Source organism: Drosophila eugracilis, unplaced genomic scaffold (assembly GCF_018153835.1).
Source record: "Drosophila eugracilis isolate 14026-0451.02 unplaced genomic scaffold, ASM1815383v1 contig_1765, whole genome shotgun sequence".
Lineage (NCBI taxonomy): Eukaryota > Metazoa > Arthropoda > Insecta > Diptera > Drosophilidae > Drosophila > Drosophila eugracilis.
This window is the reverse complement of record NW_024572605.1, coordinates 478,609-502,477: the sequence shown is the minus strand read 5'-3', so window position 1 is coordinate 502,477 and position 23,869 is coordinate 478,609. Positions and strand designations below refer to the sequence as shown.

The 23,869-nt window shown below is 47.1% G+C and overlaps 10 protein-coding genes across 12 annotated transcripts; 4 read left to right on the top strand and 6 right to left on the bottom strand.

The window, feature by feature from the left end:
* Positions 1-94: 94 nt before the first annotated feature.
* LOC108107243 (larval cuticle protein 9) lies at positions 95-523 on the bottom strand. Its single transcript, XM_017214660.1, has 2 exons — positions 455-523; positions 95-395 (listed from the first exon to the last, which is right to left on the bottom strand). The coding sequence occupies exons 1-2, from the start codon at positions 464-466 to the stop codon at positions 129-131; spliced, it is 279 nt and encodes a 92-aa protein (XP_017070149.1). The 5' UTR covers positions 467-523; the 3' UTR covers positions 95-128.
* A 497-nt stretch (positions 524-1,020) lies between these two features.
* Positions 1,021-1,887, top strand: LOC108107480 (uncharacterized RNA-binding protein C365.04c). The gene has a single exon (XM_017215026.2). The coding sequence runs from the start codon at positions 1,076-1,078 to the stop codon at positions 1,814-1,816; it is 741 nt and encodes a 246-aa protein (XP_017070515.2). The 5' UTR covers positions 1,021-1,075; the 3' UTR covers positions 1,817-1,887.
* LOC108107479 (tyrosine--tRNA ligase, mitochondrial) lies at positions 1,833-3,605 on the bottom strand. The gene is made up of 5 exons (XM_017215025.2): positions 3,401-3,605; positions 3,001-3,333; positions 2,373-2,947; positions 2,127-2,315; positions 1,833-2,066 (listed from the first exon to the last, which is right to left on the bottom strand). Exons 1-5 carry the CDS (start codon positions 3,535-3,537, stop codon positions 1,906-1,908), a joined length of 1,395 nt encoding a protein of 464 aa, XP_017070514.2. The 5' UTR covers positions 3,538-3,605; the 3' UTR covers positions 1,833-1,905.
* Positions 3,606-3,677: 72 nt separating this feature from the next.
* Positions 3,678-5,833, top strand: LOC108107448. Of its 2 annotated transcripts, XM_017214992.2 has the most exons (6): positions 3,678-4,462; positions 4,521-4,684; positions 4,744-4,853; positions 4,912-5,371; positions 5,422-5,539; positions 5,658-5,833. In XM_017214992.2, exons 1-5 carry the CDS (start codon positions 3,762-3,764, stop codon positions 5,508-5,510), a joined length of 1,524 nt encoding a protein of 507 aa, XP_017070481.2. In that variant the 5' UTR covers positions 3,678-3,761; the 3' UTR covers positions 5,511-5,539; positions 5,658-5,833. The 2 variants fall into 2 exon arrangements, with proteins under 2 accessions (XP_017070481.2, XP_017070480.2); XM_017214991.2 differs by lacking the exon at positions 5,658-5,833 and having other exon boundaries at positions 5,422-5,634.
* Positions 5,522-7,854, bottom strand: LOC108107449 (NF-kappa-B essential modulator). Of its 2 annotated transcripts, none has more exons than XM_017214993.2 (7): positions 7,803-7,854; positions 7,108-7,567; positions 6,947-7,049; positions 6,582-6,889; positions 6,271-6,429; positions 5,842-6,210; positions 5,522-5,782 (listed from the first exon to the last, which is right to left on the bottom strand). In XM_017214993.2, the coding sequence occupies exons 2-7, from the start codon at positions 7,381-7,383 to the stop codon at positions 5,654-5,656; spliced, it is 1,344 nt and encodes a 447-aa protein (XP_017070482.1). In that variant the 5' UTR covers positions 7,384-7,567; positions 7,803-7,854; the 3' UTR covers positions 5,522-5,653. The 2 variants fall into 2 exon arrangements, with proteins under 2 accessions (XP_017070482.1, XP_017070483.1); XM_017214994.2 differs by having other exon boundaries at positions 5,848-6,210.
* Positions 7,855-8,577: 723 nt separating this feature from the next.
* On the bottom strand, positions 8,578-13,914 carry LOC108107478 (rhythmically expressed gene 5 protein). Its single transcript, XM_017215024.2, has 3 exons — positions 13,347-13,914; positions 9,376-9,565; positions 8,578-9,237 (listed from the first exon to the last, which is right to left on the bottom strand). Exons 1-3 carry the CDS (start codon positions 13,458-13,460, stop codon positions 8,681-8,683), a joined length of 861 nt encoding a protein of 286 aa, XP_017070513.1. The 5' UTR covers positions 13,461-13,914; the 3' UTR covers positions 8,578-8,680.
* A 1,212-nt stretch (positions 13,915-15,126) lies between these two features.
* On the bottom strand, positions 15,127-16,184 carry LOC108107486. Its single transcript, XM_017215032.2, has 2 exons — positions 15,778-16,184; positions 15,127-15,716 (listed from the first exon to the last, which is right to left on the bottom strand). Exons 1-2 carry the CDS (start codon positions 15,958-15,960, stop codon positions 15,291-15,293), a joined length of 609 nt encoding a protein of 202 aa, XP_017070521.2. The 5' UTR covers positions 15,961-16,184; the 3' UTR covers positions 15,127-15,290.
* A 62-nt stretch (positions 16,185-16,246) lies between these two features.
* Positions 16,247-17,833, bottom strand: LOC108107485 (origin recognition complex subunit 4). The gene is made up of 2 exons (XM_017215031.2): positions 17,561-17,833; positions 16,247-17,494 (listed from the first exon to the last, which is right to left on the bottom strand). The coding sequence occupies exons 1-2, from the start codon at positions 17,750-17,752 to the stop codon at positions 16,313-16,315; spliced, it is 1,374 nt and encodes a 457-aa protein (XP_017070520.1). The 5' UTR covers positions 17,753-17,833; the 3' UTR covers positions 16,247-16,312.
* A 516-nt stretch (positions 17,834-18,349) lies between these two features.
* On the top strand, positions 18,350-19,044 carry LOC108107246. Its single transcript, XM_017214664.2, has 4 exons — positions 18,350-18,397; positions 18,461-18,616; positions 18,672-18,836; positions 18,895-19,044. The coding sequence occupies exons 1-4, from the start codon at positions 18,350-18,352 to the stop codon at positions 19,042-19,044; spliced, it is 519 nt and encodes a 172-aa protein (XP_017070153.1).
* Positions 19,045-19,479: 435 nt separating this feature from the next.
* On the top strand, positions 19,480-20,420 carry LOC108107230. Its single transcript, XM_017214649.2, has one exon. It carries the CDS (start codon positions 19,526-19,528, stop codon positions 19,889-19,891), a length of 366 nt encoding a protein of 121 aa, XP_017070138.2. The 5' UTR covers positions 19,480-19,525; the 3' UTR covers positions 19,892-20,420.
* Positions 20,421-23,869: the final 3,449 nt, after the last annotated feature.

Below are 23,869 nucleotides of genomic sequence, written 5' to 3'. Positions count from 1 at the left end.
ACAACACTCAAGTTTAGCGTCTCATTAGAGTGCCCATTCACACGTTCGTGAGAAAAAAAAAACGAAAATTCAAATGTACGTTGCTGGAATTTATTTATTTTTTCGGGCAAAGAAATACGTCTTTTAGATTAAGCCTCGACTACCTTAGGGTGGTAGCCGGTCTCATCAGCAGTATAAACGACCTTGACGGTCTTGCCATTGGGGGCCACGTACTCGTACTCCCCAGAAACCACCCAGTTGTCGTGCTCCTTCAGAGCTCCAGATTGGACGGCGCGAATATGGTTGGACAGCTCATATTCGTACTTAAAGTCCTCAACGTTTACCTCGGAGTCGCTCTTCAGGACATCAGCCTCCTCATTGGCGAAAGCCAAGGCCAACAGACAAGCAAGAACAATCTGAAGAGTAGGTTACAGCTAAAAGTTGTACACGATATTATTTAGTTTCTGCTACTTACCATGAACTTCATTGTTAAAAATGGATATGTGTGTGCTGATAGATTGTGAAATAAATCTGATTACCTGTAGCCGAAAACTGCGCTTTTATAGCTCTCTCTTGACATTTTACCCGCCGAAATGACCAATCGCATAAATTTTCTTCATAACTGGCTCTAAGCGGACGTTTGTCTTAATTAAACAAAAGACATTGATGCAGTCATTCTGCAGGTATTAATTATCACTCTACTCGCAGTATCATATTCGTTGGACTTATCTATGGTGATCTGCGCGGAATATTCCCGTTTTGCAAGCCGTTCATCAATCGTAAGAGCGGCGCACGATAAATGCTTGCCTGATAAGCCCGAACCGGTCACCCGCATAACTATTTATGCGTTGTTATCGGTGATTACCATAATTTTGAGATAACTCCACTAAATGTCTGATTGGGCTCCCTCAGATGCAACCGGTTTTTTCAAGCACCGAATTAATTGCAACATGACCCTGGAATTCGAATTTTAGCGGGAAATTAACCAGTGCTGCAAAGTATCTCGAACGGTTGATTGCCATTCAGAGGTAAGCCCACGTGCTGTAGTCCTCGCATTAGTGTGACTTACGAGAAATTCCTTCCCAGACTCATCACAATGGCCAGCGATTCTGGCAGCGATTACGAGGTGGAATCCTTTATTAAGGCCAAACGGGTGCGACGAACTGTCAACGACGATAGCGCAGATCTACTGGGCAACTTCGACGACCAAAAGCGCAAGGAGATCTTTGAGGGCACTTATGTTGATAAGGACGGCCGGAATCCAAGTGACCCGGAAGATAGTGATGCCGAGGATTTATCCGATGGGGAGGCAGCTGGAAATAGCAGCTCTGCCTCCGGATCCGACGAAGATGAGGAGGAAAATGGGGAAATAACCAGCGACCAGCTGAGCTCTCTGCTGCGCGGGGCATCCAAGACCAACAGACACGTTCTGTATGTGACGAACCTGAATTTTGAGACTACTAAGGACGACCTGGAGCTGCACTTCTCCGCGGCGGGCACAGTAAAGTCTATCCGAATCCCCAAAAAGCGGCGTGGGGGCTTCGCCTTCGTGGAAATGGCCGACCTGCCCAGTTTTCAAAAGGCCTTCCAACTGCATAACACAGAATTGCAAGGCCGTCACATCAAGGTGCAGATCTCCGAGGCTGGCAAGAAGAAGTCTGCCAACAAAAAGAACATCATCAAACAGAAAAACCGGAAGTTGGCTGAGATGCGCCACGAGCAGAAGACCTTTACCAAAAGTGGCAAATTCTACGACAAGGACCTGAAGAAAGAGAAGGCCAAGGAGATGTTGGCGCGAAAAAGGTGGCGCAAGAAGCCCGCAGCCAGACCCACATAAATAACTTAAGATCCTAAAATTTAAGCAAGCCTATAATTATTTAACACAAATTAAAAGTAACAATTAGCGGATAACAAGGTTTCTGTCGGCTACTGCCAGCGCACGATGTAAAAGTTCCTTTTGCCCACACGCAGTAGAGAGACTCCGTTGCGTAGAATGTGTATGCCCGTGGTGAGCACCTCTGCGATGTTCTGCACCCGCTTCTGGTTAACGTAGAATCCGCCTGCCGTTATAATACGCACAGCATCACCTGAAAAGTGTTTATATTATATTATAACTTTAATATTGCCAAGTCTAGAAGGTAACTTACTCTCGGTGGGAAAGCATTTCGCTTTCATAGCCAACTGCAGGATGGACATGCCTGGCTCAGTCAAAAGGTCCACCATGGTGGCACCCTGGAAAGTCTGCTGGATCTCGGAAAGATTTAGCTCCGCCAAGCCTTCCACATTCCCCTTGTATAAGGCATTGGTCACACGTTCCGCCTGCTTCAGTCCACTTTCTGTCAATTGAAAACATATTAGATACAGGTGCAATTCATGGTTTAGTCAGGATTCACCTCCATGAACCAGCAGCGTCACGTCTTCGGCCAACAAAGTTTGCGCTTTCCGCTTCTCCGGTTCCTTCGCGTGCTCCCACATCAGCTGCTCCACCTGTTGTAGCGGAATGAATGTAAACAGTTTCAAAAGTTTTTCCACCTCAGAGTCTGGCATGCGCAGGAAGAACTGGTAGAGGGCGAAGGGCGAGGTCTTATCCCCGTCTAGCCAAACTGCGTTGCCCGCCGACTTGCCGAACTTGTCGCCCTCCTCTGTTGTCACCAGTGGCAGGGTAAGTCCGAATACCTCGCTCTTCCGTTCCACGCGGCTTATAAGCTCATGGCCTGTCATTAGATTGCCCGTCTGATCGGAGCCTCCCATTTGAAAACAGCAATTGTGGCGGCGCAACAAGTGCAGCCAGTCGTAGGCCTGAAAGATCTGATAGGTAAATTCGGTGAAGCTCATTCCATCCTCCGATCCCAGACGGGACTGCACTGAGGATCTGGACAGCATTGAACCCATCCGAAAGTGACGGCCCATGTTAGCTACAAAGTCGATGAGCTGCAGGTCGGTGTACCAATCGGCATTGTTAACAATTCTGTACGGAATTCATACTAGAATAAAACAGTCTGGCATTGATTTAATACTTACGTTAATGGAGCGAGTGGAGATTTTTCTTTGTTCGTGTCCCAAAGACAGTTCTCGTGGTTCTCGAACACCCGCCTCAGTTGCTGCTCTATGGCCTTAAGATTGGTCTCGATAACCGACTCTCCCAGCTGGTTGCGCTCCGTATTGCGTCCACTGGGATCCCCAATGAGACCAGTAGCTCCTCCTACAAGAGCAATGGGTCTGTGTCCGGCTCTCTGGCAGTGGATTAGGCCCATGATTACTAGCAAATTGCCTACGTGCAGGCTGTCGGCGGTGGGGTCGAATCCCGCGTAGATACTCTGCTGGCCGCTGGTAAAAAGCTGCTTCATCTTGGGACTACTCGGTAGTAGTTTTCATAGATAAAATAAGGATCGGTTCAAATTAAAGGTGGACCAGAACTTACGCTGCCGTGTCGGGAAAAATGCCCTGGAAAAATCCTCTATCCGTGAGTTCCAGAAGATTCTTCTGCGCCAGTTGGCGACGGCTATGTCGGAATGCATCCTGAAGCGGTTTCAGCAAGCACCAACGAAGAGGCAACATTATGCAAAACTCCAAAAAAATTCAAATCCTTACTGAGAAGCGTTTTGAGGTTGGGGCCAACAGCTGATTGAGCAACGGCGAATGCCGAATCTACATATGTTTGATTTACAAACAGCTGACCACCGCTGCGAATGGCAAGTCAAAAGTATAAACAAAGGAGGTACTCTTTGGAGCCAACTTAGTTTAGTATGACGAGGGCGTAATCCTAATCAAATCCCGAGATAATGCTGCTGAAGATACGCCACGCCCTGTTGGAGGTCACCAGTCCGCCGGCCACGAAGCAGTCGGCGATCATAATCAACAATGAAGTTATCATCAGTTCAGGGAGCATTCTGCAACCACATTTGGTTTCGGATGGGGACAAAGGAGCAGAGAACAAAGAAATCATCGGCAGGCTGCAGCGGGGACAATTGCTGAATGTTCAGAATGAAGTGGAAGGTCAGCGCATTCGCTCCCTTAACTTCTTAGTCACCTTTGATCCACAGCAACGACGTCCAAGGCAGAACGCTGCTTCCGGTTCGAGACAATCCCACATCCTCTCCCGCTTCATGGCCCATCCGCTGTATGTGTTCTGCGCTGCCGAGGTATCCCGAAATCTACACCACATTCTTCTTTCCGCTGACTCCGGTGATGGAAGCGAGGTGCTCCGTTCGAGTTTCGTGGTGCTAGGGCTGCAAACGCCCGTAAAAGAAGAGTCCTTCAAGAGATTCCTGGCGTACATTGGGAACTACCTGCGACATCTGCAGCCCATGCAAACCTTGGATGACGTACTAGTGATGTGTTCACCGTTTGGCCTGGAGAACTTCTACAAGACTATTAGCCTAGGGAAGGTGTCTAATGTGATGGGACGCAGTGGCTGCCTGTTCGCCATCTCCAACGCTTTGCCATTGGGCTGTGAGGGTTCCGCCGTGTTCAATAATAAATTGTAGGTCAATATAATTTATGTAACTATCTATAGATCTATAAAATGGTTATGATTTCAGGCGACTCATTGGCATTGTGATATGTACCTCATTCCAGCGTCAACAGGAGAATGTGAATCTAACGCTGGCCGCAAACTTTGGCTACCTCCTTCGCAACTTCATGGAGCAGCTGGGCATGCCCACTACTAAATTCCAGCTGGCTCGAGAGCCCTCTAACTTTGCTTGTAAAATAAGAATCATTACAAGTAATGATATTAATAGTAATCATATCTTCACTTTCCAGGGGAGCGCACAATTGTAGTTATTGAGTCGGCCGGTCAACAAGGTACCGGTACTTTTATACGAGTCCATAACAAGCATTTCATTCTCACTTGTGCCCATGTGGTGGGGCAGGTAAATATTGATATTGCTGCGCCCTCAACCAATGTTGTTTAAATGCTGATCTTCCTAGAGCAATGGTACGGTTAATTGCCGAGCTGCCGATCGCGAGTTTCGTTCAGAGGTGATTTGGTGCAATCCGGACTGCGATCGACCCTTCGACTTAGCGCTGCTCACAGCCCCGCAGGATGTACCTGAGCGGTATTGCGTGCGATTGGCTAAGAGTCCAGCTACTCTTGGCCAAATGGTGTACAACGCAGGATTCCCCTTCTTCGTAAACTTCAGCTTTAAGCATGACTTTAATCCTTCGATTTTCCAAGGGAGGATTATTAAGTGTGACACTGGAGCCATTATGTCTGATGGCAGTGTGCAGGCGGGTCAAAGTGGGGGCCCAATGTTTGATCAAAGCGGATGCATACTAGGCGTGTGTGTGTCTAACATTAAATTGGACGACGTCGTCTACCCAAATATCAACACAGCCATTCCCATTTGTGATATCCGGAATACGTTGCAGCAGTTTGCACGCACAAACGGTGAACAGATAACATCACAAATTACTTAAGCTAATACCACTTCTTTGCAGATGTAAAGGTGCTAAGCAACTTGGTGGCCAGCCCCAATGTACATCGCGTTTGGTCTCTGGAAATGCCCCCCATTAGAAGCAAACTCTGAGGGGATTCGTATACCTTTTCATTTGTAACGTAATTATAATTTGTGTTTAGTTTTTTTTATAATGTGCAATTAGCCAGCTGGCCAATCTTTAACCTTAAAGAATAGAATGATGTCTACAAAAATATATTAATGGTTAACAATTTTTAGTTCTTGTCCAAACAATCGTTAACGTGGCTCTGAAGCACACTTAGAGCGTTGAACGATTTTGAACAGATGGGACACCGCAGGACAGCGTCCGAAGTACGGGAGGCTGCACCATTTGGGTCGAGAACCTACCAAAAGAAAAATTAGTAAATAAATCTAAAGATTATTTAAACAACAAGCAGCATACTCTTACTGGTCTCTGCTCCTCTCGCAGACTGGTCCTGCTCGAACTTAACGAAGGGGCGGGTGAAGGTGCCTTGCTAGCCTTATGAGACTCGGCAAGGGCCTCGATTAGTTCCTGGTTCCTTCTCTGCAGCGCCCGCAAGTCCATTAGATACTGGTCTTTCTCGCCGGCATTCTTTTCGCGATCTGCCCGCTCCATTTCGAAATCCTTTCGGTAGATGTCGTTCTGCGTTTGTAGGTGCTCGATCATTTCCTGTTTCTCTATGTCCTTAGCCTTCAGTTCGTTGATGTCTCGCTGCATTTTGCCCATTAGCTCCTGCGCACTCGTTAAGTTCACCTTCAAACAGTCGATCTCCTCGATATAGGTTTTTTTCTGCAAGTGGAGGAGTTACAAAGTATGTAAACTAACGAGTAGCTAAGTAAAAGTACAAACCATGTCGTTGACCTCAAGACATTCCGCCACCAATTTAGAGAGCTGTCCCTGCAATTCACGCACCTGCCGATCGTGCTCTTCCCGTTGCACATAATTCAGAGCTTTGTCCGGATCCGCTTCAGTTTTGCCCCCATCCTCAGGAACAAACTCGAATGAGTGCTGCAATATAGGGAAATCAAAAGAGGGGAGCAGCAGAGGTGGTTATTTTATTTATTCAATGCAAATACTGCGCAGTTAAAATAGTAGATAATGGATAGTGCGGTCTGACCAATTGCTTCAGTTGCCACAAGGGCACTGGACGTCATACGTACCATCTTTATCTGTTGCAGCTTGTCAATCTCCACCCGCATGTTGTCGATAAGAGACTTTTTCTCGGAAATACTCTGCCGAAGCTCACTCTGCTCCTTTTGACTGAACTCTTGGACCACCTCTATTTGCACCATCTTGGTCTCCAGGTCTTCTTTCAGCTTCTGGTTCTCCTCGCGCAGTTTCTCGACCAGCACCTGACATTCCCTTAGTTGCTCCCTGTACTGCTGCTCCTTGTCGGCGGCCTCCTGTCGCCATTGTTGGGTTAGCTTGTGGTAGTCACGCATAGTGATGTTTACCTTGTCAAGTGTTTCTGCAGACATACTTGAATTATTACTAGTTCAGCATATACAAGTCAGCTTCAACTTACTCTTTAGAGAAACGTACTCGGTCATCATGTGTTGCAGCTTGACCACATCTTCCGCGGAAGCCTGCAAGGAGCAAAGGCTGGGAAACTGGGAGTAAACACTATTCTGCGGTGGATTCGACATAATGGGGTTAGGCGACAGAAAGATGAATCTAAATTCAAACCTTTAGGACATCGGACTGTACTTCTCCCATGATGAAACTGGCCGCCAGTGACTGATGCTGGGATGCTCCGGACTCCAGTGATAAGGGTTGCTCCTGCGAGGCAGTCATGGCTGATGGAGCACTGCTCAATGGTGGCTGCTGTGCACTCGTCGATGCTATTGATTCTTTAGCCTCCGCGACGTCGCCCAAGCCATCGAACACCAGAGATTTGCCCTCTGGCATGAGAGAAGGGTACGGGGAGCTGCCCAAGATGACGAACGATTCTTCATCCGACATCGCGCAGTTGTCGCAATAGCACTGACTGGTTTTAGTAATCAGCAATTTTGCGACCTGTCTCACAATTTAACGGGAAATCCCCTTTTTCTAGAGCCAGACTGCGTGGTGCTTGGCAAATCGATAAATTCCGCAGCGACAAAATAATGGACGACAGATGTTTTTGTGATCAAGGGTCTACATACATCTGAAAGCAAGCACACAGGTTAATTGAAAGGATATATAATATATGTATGCATCCGTATGAGCAATAAGGCAATGAATCACACGCAAGTCGGAATTAACCGCGTCACGTTGTTCATGCACCTATCACTCATTATTGCACATAGTAAATATGTATATGTTTGCGTTCCGTTGAACCTTATCTCTTTTAGCTTTAAAAAGATCCCAGAAAATAAGTTTTTCCATAGAATAATATTTACCTTCTTTAAGTAAAAAGTGTACAACAGCTGATGCCAGTGTGACCGCTTGCTGGTCAAATAGAGGATTGGTTAGCAATTCATCGTAATTGTTATCGAATTACAGCACGTTGGTCTATCGAAATTCAAAATCATCTATTCTTATTTATTCAGATTTCTCATTAAATTTCGTTTTAACAAAGGTATATGAATTGCAAGAGACTGGCGGAAAATCCCCACATCATTTATGCAACTCCTGTGACGTACATCCTAATTAATCTCCCTTTGTTGAGAGGCCGGACAAACCAGTTGCCCAACGAAATTACATCGAATTGTAATTGCCAAAATTCGCAAATTCTAATGGCCGGGGCATTCGTTCTGATCTTGTCAAACCGGATTTAACATTTCCATTGTTCGGCCTTAACTCGGTGTATGTGGGTTAATAAGGCTTTCGCGTGTTAATTATGGGTGTGAGTGAAACTTTCGACAAGGAACTGGTGGCTGGTGGAGATGAGACTTTCGTTATTACCATAACCAACCGGTTCCTGGCTTTGTGCAGAGATTCCCGCCCCCATCCCCATTGCCACCTCCATTATTCCCATTCCAACCCGCACATCTCAGAATTAATACGTTCGTAACAATAATAATCATCATGCGGTTTATTACTCAAGAATCTCTATTTGATCTTACGGCTAATGCACGCGAATAAATAAAATTAAAGAAAACTTAAACGATAACGATACGAAATTCCATTAAAGCTCAAAGTGCATTCAAGAAAACTCCTTAAACTAGAAGGTTCATTCATCCATTCTCTCGCACTTAGAGATGCAGGATCGTCTCCTGATCTATCACATTCACTCTCCACACAAGGACTTAGGTCTAGGAATCCTCTGGCCAGGATCTTACGCCTGCTGCTGGCGGAACAGGCGCCTCTGCACCTGATGAGGCGGCTGAAGGTCGCGCTGCAGGATGGAGGCGAAGTGCTGCTGCTTGAGAGCGCTGATTGTGGCGATCTTGCGGTGTCTGTTGGGCTGGGCGGCAGCCAGGCCGAGACGGAATAAGGGCAGGTCCTCGTCACGCGGCAGGGGCATCCTCTTGTCCTCCTCCACAGGTGAGCCATCGGGACGCACTCGGATAACTAAGGGTCCGGTGAGATAGGTTTTGGGCGGCTCTCCCGTAAGGGCGGCGGCAACTGGAAGCTCACTGCTAGACTGCTGAACGTAGCCGTAGGCCATATCCATGTCCATGGCGTACTTGTGCTTCTGCTCGCCGCTTTCGAAGATCGGATTGGGGCCGGAACTGGAGCTCTGGATGGGATGGGAGGCCTCGTGTGGAAGTTGCTGGCGGGTCAGGATGATCAGCGAGGAGGCAGGTGGAGTGGGTAAGGGTTGCTGGAGCGGCTGGCGTGTGGTCACCAGGCTAGCTCCGCTCGGATGGTCCCGCATGATCGACGACCATACTGCGGAAGAGAAGAGCAGAGGCGGGCGGTTAGATCGAGACCAAGATCGAGATCTCACGTCCAGCACGTCGTGGCTGCACACTGCGGAAGTTCTGACGCGGAAATCGATCGATCTCCCACGCAGATTAATACACTTACTCAGCTCGTTGGCATCGCGCTGATACGGATCGAGTGCCTCCAATTGGGCATCAGAGAGCGTCTGCAGCTTGGCGGATCCGTAGCCAAGCAGATTGTGCTTGCACTGGTTCACCGGCAGTCCTCCAACAGCGGCAGTCGACTTGCAGTGCACGCTAACTAGCTGGGCGAACGTCGAATAGAGGTGTGACATCTGCACAGAAAAAAAAAAGCAGTGGGTTAATTTCTTTTTTCTTTAAGTTTGTATGTATATCTGACTATGGAGTAAATTTTGGTAATATCACCATGAAAGCTTTTGAAACCATGACTCAGAAGAACTCCATATAAAGCAAATATCACAGTTGGAAATCAAACTAAAAAACAAGATATAGTAAACTATTTGAGAAGACTAAGAAGAATCAAACAAAGAAGATTCAGTCCACACTTTTTGACTTGTTTTTAAGGCTTTTGGAGAACTAAGAAGAAAGTTTGAATTACAAATTTTCCGCTGTGCCGGAGCAACAGGTATCGTGGGAGAACTTAGGGCAGAGGTGGAGCTACCTGGCACCACTTAGTGGGAGGATTTCGCAATGTGCGTGTGTGTTAGCGGGGAGATGATTGCACTTTCGTTGCACAAACGAAATGCATTTCGACAGCGCCGCCTGGGAGTTGAGCAACTGCCTCCCAGGGCGCAAGTTTGATGGGCGGCATCTGGTATGTGCCCCAGTTCGGATGAGTATGGGTTTACGGTTCAGTGGCCAAAGCAGCAGCTCATTGTCTATTCTCCGTGGCCAGCGGAGCGTTGAATGGACTTTTAATTAGCGCCGAATGTTCTACTGCGGTGACACATCTATAGCCGTGGCTCTGTGGAATTTCTCTGGTCGCAGGTGACGTCAAGTCAATCTGCCCTGATTCTAATCCAGTGGTAATAAAGCCCAGAAACTCCCCGAAAATTCCAATACGGAATCCGGCTCTTCTCACGATTTGACACCCTCAAGCGACGGATAAGCAAACAAATGAAGAGTGGAAGAGCAAACGGCGGAACAAAGAAAGTAAGCAAGAAACTGGGCCACATTATTGGATGAGTATCAGATGAGACCCCCTTGTAGAAGCAACACCCTTGGTCTGCTTACAGCAAACTGAGCTTGGAAGTCCAGCAATAGCTTCATTTGCATTGGCTCAGCTTTGGTGTTTTACAATTTTACGCCGTTTGCATAATGCATCGGATCGACGATGGGGCCAAAGTTGGGGAATCGGCGAGTTGGAGAGTTGGCTCACATTACCAATTACCGTTAACCACTCGGCCAGGCCAGGCCCAAACGTGTGCAAACTGTAAAATGCAATTGATGCCACCACTTGCTGCTCTACCCCCCAGCCCCACCCCTCTCGGTGTGTGCTTTTATTTAAATATTTGTATGGCAAACGATTAATTTGACAAAGTCAAAGCAATTTGTTCGCTTGTTTTCATTCTTTTGTGTTCAGCCCTGCAGTTATGAGACTTGGGGTCTGGCATGCGAGCCACATACGTCAGAAAACCGTAATCAGATTCGAATAATTCTGTCAGGATTTTATGGTCCAGGCCCTGGCACAATTAAATAATTAGCCAGGGACAGAATTGAAAATTCAGCAAATCGGAGAGGGCAAAAAATATCTAAATTATTTATGGCTGAGTGGGAAAAATGGCAAAAAGCCTTTGCGGGAGTTGTCAAAGTCACGTACTTAATTTGCTTATATAATATATAAGCTCGTATTTATAAAGATATGTAGATTCGAGATCGTCGGGGACAGGTTGTAATTCTTTAGCCTTCCAGCTAAGTGACTAAGCTGACATCGATTGCACGTAATGAAAGTCTAGCTAACGGAGGCGCTGATCTTGGCCCAAAACATCTGATATCTGATCTTACTTCCTTGTGAGTATGGGAAATATTCAATCAGCATCCAAACACCAGCGAGACCCAAAAGATGACCGAAGACGGCCATTAAGCTGTCTCGTGTAGTCGCTTCCCGAACCACAAGTATGGGCGTAGCTCCGCTGCCCCATCTTATCCCCCTGCCCTAAGCCACATGCCATCCCCAACGGATCGGCGGTTCAATAACCTGTTGATATGCGCAGGTTACATTATGAAACATCGAAATGGCCAACAAAAGAAATCAACAAAAAAGCAGCCACGAAAATGAAACATTTCATAACATACAAAATAAAAAGCAGAGAGACGCGTAATGACTCCGGTTCGATTAGGTGTCGGCTGGGAAAAGGGTTCCGATGCGGGTTTCCATTGCGAGTGCCCCTCCGCCCGCCCATAATGCTATATATATATATGTATAAATATCTTTATATCTCAACATACTTTACGTAAAACATAAAAAAGTAATGCGAACATAATTTATTTATTGAAGTTCGAACCGCAAACCGGCTAAACGCGTTTGCACCCATAAAAACATAAAGGGCAACAAAAACTGTTAAGCCGTTGTTTATTTTTGCAATCGAAAATCGAAAGCGCTCACTTAGGAGACGCTATAAAAGTCACCCGAAAACAGGAAGCTGAAGCATCTTCTATAAATAAGTGATCGTTGCGAGGCCAAGTCTCGTTAGAAATTTACATTAATTGCACGCCGCAGATAGTACGGACGACGAGTATCATCAATATCCCAGACCCGCGAAATCGCAAATTGCGTTTCTATTTTTCGGCAGTTAATTGCCTTTTTTAGAAATTATTTTCTCATCTCAGCGGACTCGTGTGGGGTGCCGGATGCGGTGTTGAATCTCTGCTGGCTGGATCGGGTAACATTATTCTGGGCTCTATTGTCTCGATCTGCGGGATTTTAAGGCGCAGTTCGCGTGCTTAGCGGTCAAAAAATCGGTTCAGATTGATGCGCTGCCAGCGAGAGCAAAGCATGGGGCAAGCAGATCTAATGACTGGCAAATTGCTATATATAAATTAAAGTCCATCGGCTAATTAATAAGCGAACAAAAACCACTTTGGCCGGGAGTTCATTAACCAAAAAACACAAAATAAACAAAAACTGCGGAGAAAATTGCCACAACGTTGTCACGCTTTGTTGCACAAACATTTGTGCAGAAAAGTGAAAAGCTTTTGGTTTTTTCGCTGCCAATTTACAGCACTTGCGAATGTAAATTGAAACCGTTGTTTCTCATAAATGGAAATTAATGTTTTGCCCCGCGCTCGACTGATCTCGCTTGTTTGGGGGATTGGCTGACTAATCGATGATAGATCCAAACATCCAAGCGTCCAAGCCCCCACGAGCTCAACCTTTCCGCTTCATCAGTTGCGAAACCAGATTGCAGATTTTTGGCAACACTTGTGACTCCCCTCGAACGCTCTCGAAATCGCGTGGTCAAGTGGCAGCCGGTCGGCCATACCGGTATTCCCAGGCATGCTACTGCTATTACTATTGCTATACCGCATAATCCTCGCCAGACCCAGACCCATACCTAGACTCTGATAACGCCCAATGTCAAGATCGCACTCCGCAGGCGTCTATTTATGCCAAGGACCGTTCTTCTTCAGCTTTTCGGCTCGAGTATTTATTGTGTTATGTTGGTTACGATGCCAATCGCGGTACAGTTATGCAAATGAGCAGCGAATACCGCTCACTGACAATGAACCACGTCTTGTCAACCATTCATATTCATTTTCATATTCACTCCTTTTGTCTTCGGCGAACTACTACGGCGGAGAGAAACCCAAAAACAGAAGCGGGCAAAGCGCCGTTAATATGCGAACTCATTGAAGTTATCACAACATCACCATATCAATATCAATATCGTTATTAATAACGATTATGCTCGGCTGATCAAGTATTCAGCGCTGCGCTAGATTCACCAGCTTCAACAGACTCAACAAACTCAACAGATTCGACAGATGCGCAATGCCAAGGACAATTGGCGTATGTAAGTGGAGTAAACGAGGCGTATGCGCAACCTGCAGCTGGCTTACGCTGCGTATGCGCAATATGCGTTGATTTTCTCTTACCTTTTCGTTGCGGGTCAAAAACTCCCAGATGGGAATGGCTGATGACGAGCTGATTTGCATGTGGAAGGCGCCCAGCAGGCAGCAGGCCAAGATTACTTTCGCCGCAGTCGTCATTGTAGCGTTGTTTTTGTTGTTGCGTACTCCGCACTATACGAAAAGTTCGGGGGATCCGTGATCTGTGATCCGTGTTCCGTGGGTCAATTGCACGCTTCGGTTGTGTAACCTTTGTGTGGCGACTTTCTTTTTTTAGGGCCCAATAAAAGCGCCTTTGTGGCCCCTTGATGGATTATCACTTGGCCGAAGCGGCTTTCTTCTGTCCGTCGCACTTAATTGAATTAACCCAAACAACGAGCGTGGCCAATTTGTATTATCGCTGTTTTTGGGCGTACGTGTGTGGTGCGTCTGTGTCAGCTTGGAACGCAAAAGCTTGTTTCACTCTTCGGCTTCTGGGCAAGTTCGGGGGAGTGGTTTCAAGAGGGGAGGCGCCTACTAGTCGATCACGAAAACGGCGAATTCCAAGCGAAACGGAAACAGAGCGAGCAAAATTAAACAACCGATCGCGGCGATGTTTGTGAGTCGTCTTCGGACGACGCTGACGCGGCACACGTATTTAAGCTCTGAGCGCGGCTTTTGCGGGCGGCGGAGCGAAAGCTCCACTGAGCGAAAGCGAGAGGGAGAGCGGGAGCCCCGCAGAGTGATCAGGGGCGCGCATCGCTCCCATCCAAGAATCGAAATCTACTGAGAATTGTTTGGCAAATGTATCCGCTGATCGCGTAAATTCGGAAAGGGAATGCCCCCATATATGACGTCAGCACAGTTTTGCGAATTTTGACCATCCTAGCCATTTATGTTCAGCAATAAATACTATGGTTATTCTCTGGTTTTATTGACCGGAAAAATAGTTTTCTGAAGTGAAAACAATAGGAATATTCATAGGATGGCGAGAAAGTCATGCTACAGATACAGACAAATCTAGCATATAAGAATCGATTGGTAGGTAATTAGGCTAAAAGTATTTCACCCCCTCGACAGTTTCTCAGGTTAAGCCTCTGGAGCCTTCCAGCAAACTTGTTCTACGCTTGCACTGGAAATAGAAATTGAAAAACAAAGTAAACAATCGAAACGGCCAAAAACAATAACAACATCGGCGGGGCATTGCAAAAATTTCAAAGTCAAGTTTGCGTCGTCATCACGTCTGTGTTTGTTGACTTGTAACTGAGGATTGTTTATTGGCCGCGGGGATTACTAAATTGTGGCAAATTCTGGTCAACAGCAGCATGTCGCATACTTCACAGCGGGCTGCTAATTAAACAAAATATACACATCAAATTCTAAAATGCGACGGCGCCATGATCCTGTTTGCGGATTCAATTTGCGGGCGTACCGCTTAATTCAATTAACCGGTAAAAGTCGGTAAAAGGGAGCAGAAGAATGCGACCGCTGGAAATTCCTAACATCAGCGGGCCCATAAATTTGATAAGGCCGAGATCGCCATTGAGTCACCCGCCTCCCAGCGAGAAAGAGAGCGGAGTGCGGCGAAAGCCGTTAGGTTGTTGACTCGCCAGATTACAATGTGAAATGGAATGGACCTGGTCAAAGAAGCGCCGTTAATGGCCTGCTCCCGTTCGATTCCTTCCGGGACAGTGATAAAGGAAGGCTCCGTTCCAGTCATTCTACAGATACCTTCCCTGAACTTGAGATACTTAATATGTTTTAAATTGAAAGCACGAGCAAGCATATTCCATGGATCTAATATGGTATAAAATAAAGTAGAATATGATTGCTTTGACCTTTCTTAAGGATCGGGATATATTTATATTTATAGCGTATTTAAGAGCTCTTTAAGTTTTAATCATAATTTGATATTCGTATAAAAGATGCTTGCTATCAAGCCTCAGTAGCTCTATTTCGAATTAGGCTCGGAAATTCCGTTGGGACTTCTCCTTACAGCGTGTTGTACCTCAGGAAGTTGCGATCGTAGCGACTGCCGCCGCCGTAGAGGTCCTGATCCTGGTCATTCTTGTAACTCATGAATGCCGGGCTCTGGTCTTCCCCAAAGATGGGCACAAAGTTGTTAAAGCTTAGGGTCTGCTTTAGGTGCTGATCCGGTCGGCGGCCCAATTGGATAACCTTGCTATAGAGGTCTCCATCGGCCTGGAGGGCACGATCAAAATCTTTCCAGTGGACAAATTTCACCTGCTCACTCGGAATGGCGTTGTTGTCAAGCAGCTCTAGGAGGGTGTTGGAGTTGACGGGCTGCACCACGTTCAGTTCGTGTTCCTTTGCTAAAGGTTCCCCAGCAGGCAGACGTCGCTTATTGGGAGTTGTATCCAGTTCCCAGAGCCAGGCCAGCAGAGGAGTCACCGCGCTCTAGAATTAAGCCATTAAGGCTTTCCGAAGGCCTTGGTAAAAAATGTATACTGGGACTTACCTGCTCACTTCGTCCTATGCGGGGAATGGTCTTTAGGTTTTTCATGGCAAAACTTTCCCCTCGCTTTCCCAGCCGCGGCACGTTCTTAGTAATCTTCAGGAAGAATCCTGGACTGTCGTCGGCTTGGCTGATGGCCACAAGAGCCACCAAAACCGAAGCAGCCAGAACAGTAAGGAATCTCATGCTGATGCGGCTCAAGCTTCACCTGGCTCCTTCTTCACAATTGATGGCTTTTATATAGCAAGATCCACCCTCATGTTGGGCGTTAAAAATATGCGGGTTATCCCAGAAATTAGCATTATCGATTGATTTAGTGCTGAGCAGAGAAGTGTACTTGACTGACCTAAATTCCTGTCGAATTCGCTTACATATTTCTACACTCTATACAAATGGTTTAGAGAACTTGCAGTTCACTTAAACCAAGTTATTGCTTGATTATTGAGCTTGATTTCGTCAGACACAGTTTGAATTCATTTCAATTTCAACTTTATTACAAAAATAAATAAATAAAACAATTATGGAATTTACTTAACTTCTAGATCAGCGAGCTTTGCGCCCACTGGGCCACCTCGGTGGGCAGTGCCTGGTATCGTTGCACCGCCTGCTGAATCTGCCCGTAGGTCAGCGCCAACTTGTGCATCTCGAACTCCTTCTGCACCTTGCCGCCAACTCCTCCCCCAGAGAGCGGCATGATTAGCTCCGCAATACGCAAATGCTCGAAGGCTTTCAGAACGACTGACCGCTCCACACCCTGCATCGTGCTGGATACCTTGGCGAACTTGGAGAATCGGGCAAAGATAATCTCGAAGTTGAAGGGATCGCGGTCATAGATCTCCGAGTGGTGTTTGATGGCGATGATTAGGCACAGCTCCAGTACGGAGAGCCCGCAGAGTAGATCAACCTTGTCGTCAGCTTCGAACTGTGCTCCTAAGGCAGCAATTTTTTCGGCGGTGATGAGAGGGGATTGTGGACGGAGTTGGGCCACTAAGCGGAACAGGAAGCTTTTGAGGAAGGCTTCGCTGATGTCGAAGGCGTAGAGCGCTTGCAGGGTGCGTCTGGCTTGTTGAGTGGCGAGCACTTTGACCACTTGCTTGTTCCAGTTTTCGCGAACTCTGGGTGGGAAGCTGTGATCTCCAGGATCGAAATGATTGTTGGCGAAGCAGAGGGCAGCGGATCGGATCTTTTGCAGATTATCGACACGTTCCGCCGCTACCAGAAGTGAACTACCGCTCGGGAGTGACAGCAGATCTTGGCACAGCTCCACGTACTCCTCGAAACGCTCAGAGCTAGGAAACAGGAAGACCTGCCTGTGCGAGAATCGCGATTTTACCCGTTTCTCCAATAACTCAATCACGTCCAGCCGGCAGGTAACGCCCAACACGCAGATGGGAGCCTGAGCGGACTGGGAGACGTCGAAGAGGTTGTAGAGCAACGTTTGGTTATGGTGAGCGCAGAACAAGTCGAACTCCTCGAGGATAAAGACCACGCTTTTGGATTGCTTGCCGCCCGCCTTGAGACACTGCAGCAAGAAGGCTAGGTTCTCGGCGAAGGACCCAAACACCCGACCGTCCGCAGCGTTCTCCAGTTGCATCTGCACGGTAATGGACTTGAGGGCCACTCGGTCGTCGGTGTGCAGGTTTCCGTCCAGGTGCACGATCAGAGTATTCTCCACAAACGATTTGTTGGCCAGCAGATCCGCCAGCACGGCATTGATGAGCTATAAGAATGGCATTGGTTAATTATTACAGTTGGTTTGGTCTATTGATGCAAACAGAGTTCCTACCGTGGTCTTCCCAGATCCGCGAGGTCCGATCAGCAGCAGCGAGTTGGATTCCCCCATTTCTGCAGTGCGTTGCAGCAGTTGGCGAACGTTGGACCGCTCCTCCGGGTAACCCCTCAAAGTGGTGTAGTCCCGCTGCAGGCGCTCCTTCAGGAAGCTCCTGGTTCTGACCAGTTCCGCATCTGCTTCCGGCATTTGTGTTGTGTGATTCCCGACTTTCTTAGGTTTAAAACGACGCACAGCTGAAAACGCGCCAAAACAAACGTAAACAGTGGACTAAAAAATATACTGTCGCTTTAGCGCTAAAATATACCAAGAGTTAAGAGATGAGATACAAGCCGATATTCATTGTATACTATCGGGAATTAGAGGGGTTTGAAACTATGATATAAATGAGCAATAACTCAAACCGGCGTAGAATTGTCGGCTAAAGCTCATTCTCAAGCCAAACTTGATTTGATCTAAAGATTTTGAATTGATGTCTTGAGTTTCCGTGTATTTTAAAATTTGGCTTTGTTTTCTATTTAATATAATATAATCTATATATTAAATAGAAGAGTGGAAGTTTTTTGAAAATACATGGTTTTTACTATTGAAGGAAGTGTATTTGGCATACGCAGTTTAAATTCCAATATAGCGAATATTAAACATTCGAAGCACTTCAGCGATCGATTAATATTGGTTGACAGTTTTAGAACGGCAATGGAGCGCGTAATTACAATTATTATCTTTTGGAACATTCAGCTTTAAACACTCTTTATTACGGTTATTGCAAAGCAGTCGTTATCCAGAATGAACGCCTTGCATATCTTTCTGTGGATTTCCATGGGCCCGATCGCAGTAAGGATTAAATATAATTAGTTCAGCGACATGGCACCAATAAAAAACGAATACTTTCCAAAGCTCCGTGGACACATGGAGTTCAACAATGTGATTTGCCTTGTGCGGGACAGGAAGTTTATGGACTTCGAATACTGCCACTTGAAGTCCGTCAATCGCACCTTCAAGTACTTTTCGCTAAAAACCAAGCTGTTCCATCTGCCCATAGACAATTGCGTGGTAAGAGTGTGGAGCTCCGACAGATCTCACCATCGGTATCATGCCTCTGTTTTAGACCAAGTTCCAGTTGAGGAAGCGGGAGAGCAGGCGAATCCTGTACAACTTTGATTTCCAGGTGGATGCCTGCCAGTTCCTGAGGGAGCGTAAGCACGTACTCGCCAACTGGGCTTATCAGACCTTCGGCCCCTTCTCGAACATGAACCACACTTGTCCCTACGTCGTGAGTGAGTCTCGCCATGTCCTCCTACTACTTCTGACGTTTGCCATTCCGCCCGCAGAATGACATCGTCGTCGATAAGTTGCCAGTGCAGCACGTTAACAAGCTGGTCCAGACGATCATCCCGGATGGCCGGTACTTCATGAACAGCACCTGGGTGGTTGCGGGAATTGCTCGCACGGATGTCATCCTCTACTTTACCAAAAGCTAAACGGGAGTAAAGTAAAGGTTCCTCCAGCTCATCTTTCTTTATATCTTTCAGGACTTTTTTCGGGACTTAAATAATTAATAAATTCTTTATTCTCTTTATTTATGGCGATCGGTGTACCTTTGTTTATCTGATCCACCTCGTTTGCATCTAAAGTGATATCAAATTCGTAATCCAACAAAGTTAAGATTCCTTTCTGTTAAACCTGACCTAATAATATGAAGTTTAAGCATTAATAAAGATGGAGGAGTTCTCAAAGTGGCTTGCAGTTTTTTGCACAGGTGGTGTGACCTGGATGCACTGCACCTGTTGCCTGTCAAGTGGCTGCTAATGCGATTAGGGAGGGCACCGAAAACGGGATCGTGGCTGGGACTGGTAACTCAGCTGCCAATCAGGTGGGCCAGCCAGAAACTTCACACATTTCAGATATCTCTGACCACTACATAGGACAATATAGAGTAAACAATACCCCACACTCGGCACGATGCCGGCGGACATAGTGACTACGGAGCAGCTGCGCTACCAGCTTGCCTTCAGCCATGCCATGGAAAGGACCACGCGGCACTGGCAGGAGACCTTCTCGTGGTACCCGCGGATGCAGTGCTGCCACTACCAGCGGATCGACCAGATCTACCTGGAGAGTCGCCAGCGGTATGGCGACAAGCACTTCCTTGACTACGCCAACCGGAAGCGCTTGCTCAAGAAGTACATGGTGACCGCCAGGGATGTGACAGACACTTTGGAGGAGCGAAGGACGCTGGAGAACGATGGCATCGTGGGCATACGGGTGGCGGCCACCGAGAACGGAGAGTACGGCCGGATGAAGCCGGCGAGTATTTACTTCTGCTAGGACTCCCTGGAGCCAACCACTCTCTTCAGCCTCTCAGTCTCCCCCAATCCTCGCCAGAGCCACTGACGATTAAACTATCATCGTCTGCTGACAATGCAACTCTCAATGGCCGTCACTCATTACGCGATTTTTGCATGACCGTGCGCATAATTAACAAGGTGAAAATGTCAGTCCGACCTGTAACCGGTTGTTCCGGCCCCTCCGCCCTAGCGAGTGCTCACTGTACCCTCTCCTATTCTGATGCGCCTGAAAAGTTCGCACAGGTAATTAAGTGATCGCGTCTGTCCACTCGATGAGATGACTCGCCTCGTTTGTTCGGCTTGGAAACTGTTTTACGGCGCCCATAAAAATGGGAAATATTCCGCGAGAGCATGATATGGCACACATTTACAACCGCACTTGCAGGTGCTTTGCATTAATTATTGATTCAATCCGGTCGTAAGATCCGATCACTCGGAAAAGTCACAGCAGCCGGTTGACTTAGATTTCGGATAGTTAAACTTACTAACTCTGCAATAAATGCTTCATACTGAAATCTCACCTTTAGGGATAAACTGTTCTCATACGAAACGCATTCAAGCTGGAAAAATCCTGAAAAGAGACGCCACTAATAACTTGATAAATGTGTCCTCGGCGCAGCTGCTCCTCCTGCGATTTGCAGACGTAAGCGCAGGTGTCATGGGCGAACTTCGAGCAGTATGATTTAAAAGTTCCATATGCAAATTACCCACAAAGTTTGAGGCGAGCCCATCCGTCCATCGGAGTGCGTGGTAGCTGCAAATGGGAAAATGGGAAATGGGAAAATAGGAAATGCAAAATGCCCATGCAAGTGTGCAAATTACACAAAGAGAACGCGAACTTCGGCCCAACTTGCGAACTGGGCCAGCGACTCATTAGACACATGACAGCATTCACAGAGCTCCCGAACGGGTGGAGTGGGAGTGGGTGGGAGGAGGTGGTGCGCAGGTGGGCAGCAGCAGCGAATGCGTGTGAAAAATCAGCCAACAGCGGCCCACAAAATCGCCAAGCGCACAATTAAACGGTAGCAGATAATTGCTATCGAAAGCCATAATGATGGCCGGATCAGTACTTACCCCCGACAGTCATACGAGTATAGTACCATATCTTGATTCGGCTCTCGAGAGGAGAGCTTTGTGCGCCTTTCTCGGTGTCTCATTCTCATTGTCTGCCCGATTTTCCCATCAGCTTGATGCTCGATGCTCGATGCGAACTTTTTCGAGACCATTACCTTTTCTGTTGACTCATACTCATCCGATCGGGCGGACGGACTCTGTTTTTGGCAGTGGTCAAGAGAAGTGGCAGCCGAAAAAACAGAACAAAAGTTGCTGCGCTGTTCTGGGCAAAACAAATAAACACCGAGACACCTACGATGGGCTGCATTGCGGAGTGGGTGTAGGGAGAGGTCAGGGGTCAACCCCTTTGCAGCCAGGGTAAACAACATTTGCGGATTTCACGCCAGGGCTCAGACAGCATTGCTGATCCTATTAGTGCTCGTCAGGGGCCTCGATTGACTGACTGGCGCCATGTCTCAGGTCAGGACTCAGCATTACAAGAAGGACCAGGTCCAGGGCCAGTGAGGATTAGGGCGTAAAAGGGACTTAATCCAGTTTTGCATCGATCTCGCTCGCCGTTCCCCTTCTCCGTGGCAGGTAGACGAGGAACAGGTTCGCACTGGCACAGGAAAAGCCAAATAAAATAATAAAGAACCAAATGCTAAGGCCGAAACATTAAATAAATAAAAGTCAACGGCAGTCGGCAGTCAGTCAGGCAGCTCATAAACGCTCGGCAGCTGACGCCGGTCCCAACTTCGAATTAAAACGCCATTGGCGCTTTGGCACGCATAGATAGGACTGGGACTCGGACTTGGACTGGGGCTGGAACTCCGACTTGGGCCTGGGTCGTCCATCAACTCGCTTTGGTTTGCCGACGCGACTGCCCATAAGCCAATTTGCCAATTTCATAAACTCGGTTTGATTTGCCGCCAAAAACACAAAAGACAAGGCGAGCCGCAAAGCAAAGCCCGACTCGGTTCGACTCTGAAAAATAAAACCCCAAAAACGCCCCCAGGCCGGCATACGGATTTCGACTTCCATTTGGGATCTGTTGGTTAGAGGAAAAGCAGCAACACATCGTTAGGTGGCCTAGACCTAGGAAGGCATTCATCAAGCGTCTCTATCAAAAGCTCTCTAAGAGCCAAGGGCGTACATCAGGGGGGTCAAATGTCGTATTTTGTAGTTTTGTTTCCGAAATGAATCTATCTTTCTATCTTATATAATTATGTTTTAGAATCTCTTATGTAATGAAACCTCTATTCTGTATAGTCATAGCAACACCCAAGTTACCAATTGTTAAGATTAGATCTAAGGATAGAGACTCATAATTATTAACGCCTTTAGTTTGAGATTTCTCACTGAAACATCCTTCATTTGCTAAGTTTTTGAGTATTTTGATGTTGATATCGATTAAAGGCCATAGTACCTTCTGGGAAGTGCGGAACTCCTTGATGGCTACGCCACTGGCCAAATTACACTTAAGGCCATAATTCAATCAGCGCATTATCAATCACTGCGGCTACTTGTCTTGGCCAGTGAGTCAAGTCAATCAGCCATCGCCTAAGTCCGTCCCAGTCGCACTCTCCCGATCGCCGTTCGGGCGTCCCGCTCGCACTTGAGTGTGAAACACGTTTGAAAGTCATTAACTTAAATGATTCACTTTCTGAGCCATAAATTTCGCCACTAACTGGCAAGGAGCCAGAGTGTATGCGAAAAAACGTCGACAGAAATGTCTTAAAAAATTGCTAAATAATCGCCTTAAATGAGTCTATAAAAGTGAACACCCCGAGCGGCGACTAGAGCTCAATCGCTGATCTCGCGGGGACCAGAAGCCAGAGACAGAAGTAGCTCAAAAGCGTTTTCGAAACACCAAAGTGAATTTTCATTGCCAGCGGAAGTCGTAAATCAATTTTTTCCTCCGCCGAAAACAGAAAAATGGGGGAAAACGCTCAGAATGCCGTCTCCCAGCCAAAATATGTTTAGGCCTAGAAATCAGAGATCGGGGAAGGGGAGGCGCCCATTCTGGAAGAGCATCCGCAGGGAGAGATCTTTCTTGTTTGCTGTTGCTGCTGCTGCTGCTGCTGCCTCGACCAATTTCGGCTAAGACGACAGCCATAATGATAGGGGCCACTTTTGCCGCCGCCGCCGCCACGCACGCTATATGGACAAGATCCCATGGGCGGCGGTGGGAGGGGAAGGGGCAGGGCCGACGGAACGGAAAGGGGCAACTTGTCAGACATTGTATTTGTGTTCCATCTACGTTTCCGTTTCAATGTTTTCAAGACGCCATCATGACATTGTCAGAGGCAGCAAACTACGAAGACGACATCTCACGCAGCCTTAGAATTTCCGAAGTGCTGACTTGGACGTATTTCATCAGCTCTCTGGGGGAACTGGCAGTTAACATAGTGTCATTTTTGCTTTGGTAATATAGTCCAGACATATGTAGATATATTCCATAACCAATAATGGAAATAATGTGCAATAAATATTTAATTTGATTCCTTTCTCATTTTGACAGCAAAGATGTTACCCCAGGAGAAATCACAAATATTAGTCTAGGAGTTAGTCCTGTTGAGAAGACCTTAAAAGGCCCTTAAACCAACCCATGGAGAAGGGAAATCCCCGCTTGAAGCTGGGAGCCAACGCCTCCGTCTGCCGCAGAATAGACAAAAGAGAAAAGAGTCCCAAATCCCATTCCTCCGCCAATGGGATTATCTATGAGCTGTGAAATCCTTTTAGGCGGAAACTATGGAACCCACACACAGCCACAGAGCGAGGACAATGCAACAAGTGTTGCGGCAGATTGAGCAACAAAAGGCTCATAATTGTGGAAGCCACACAATGCGACACATTCGAGAGCGCTGGCGAGGGCGAGGGCGAGGACAGGGACTATAGGCCCTAT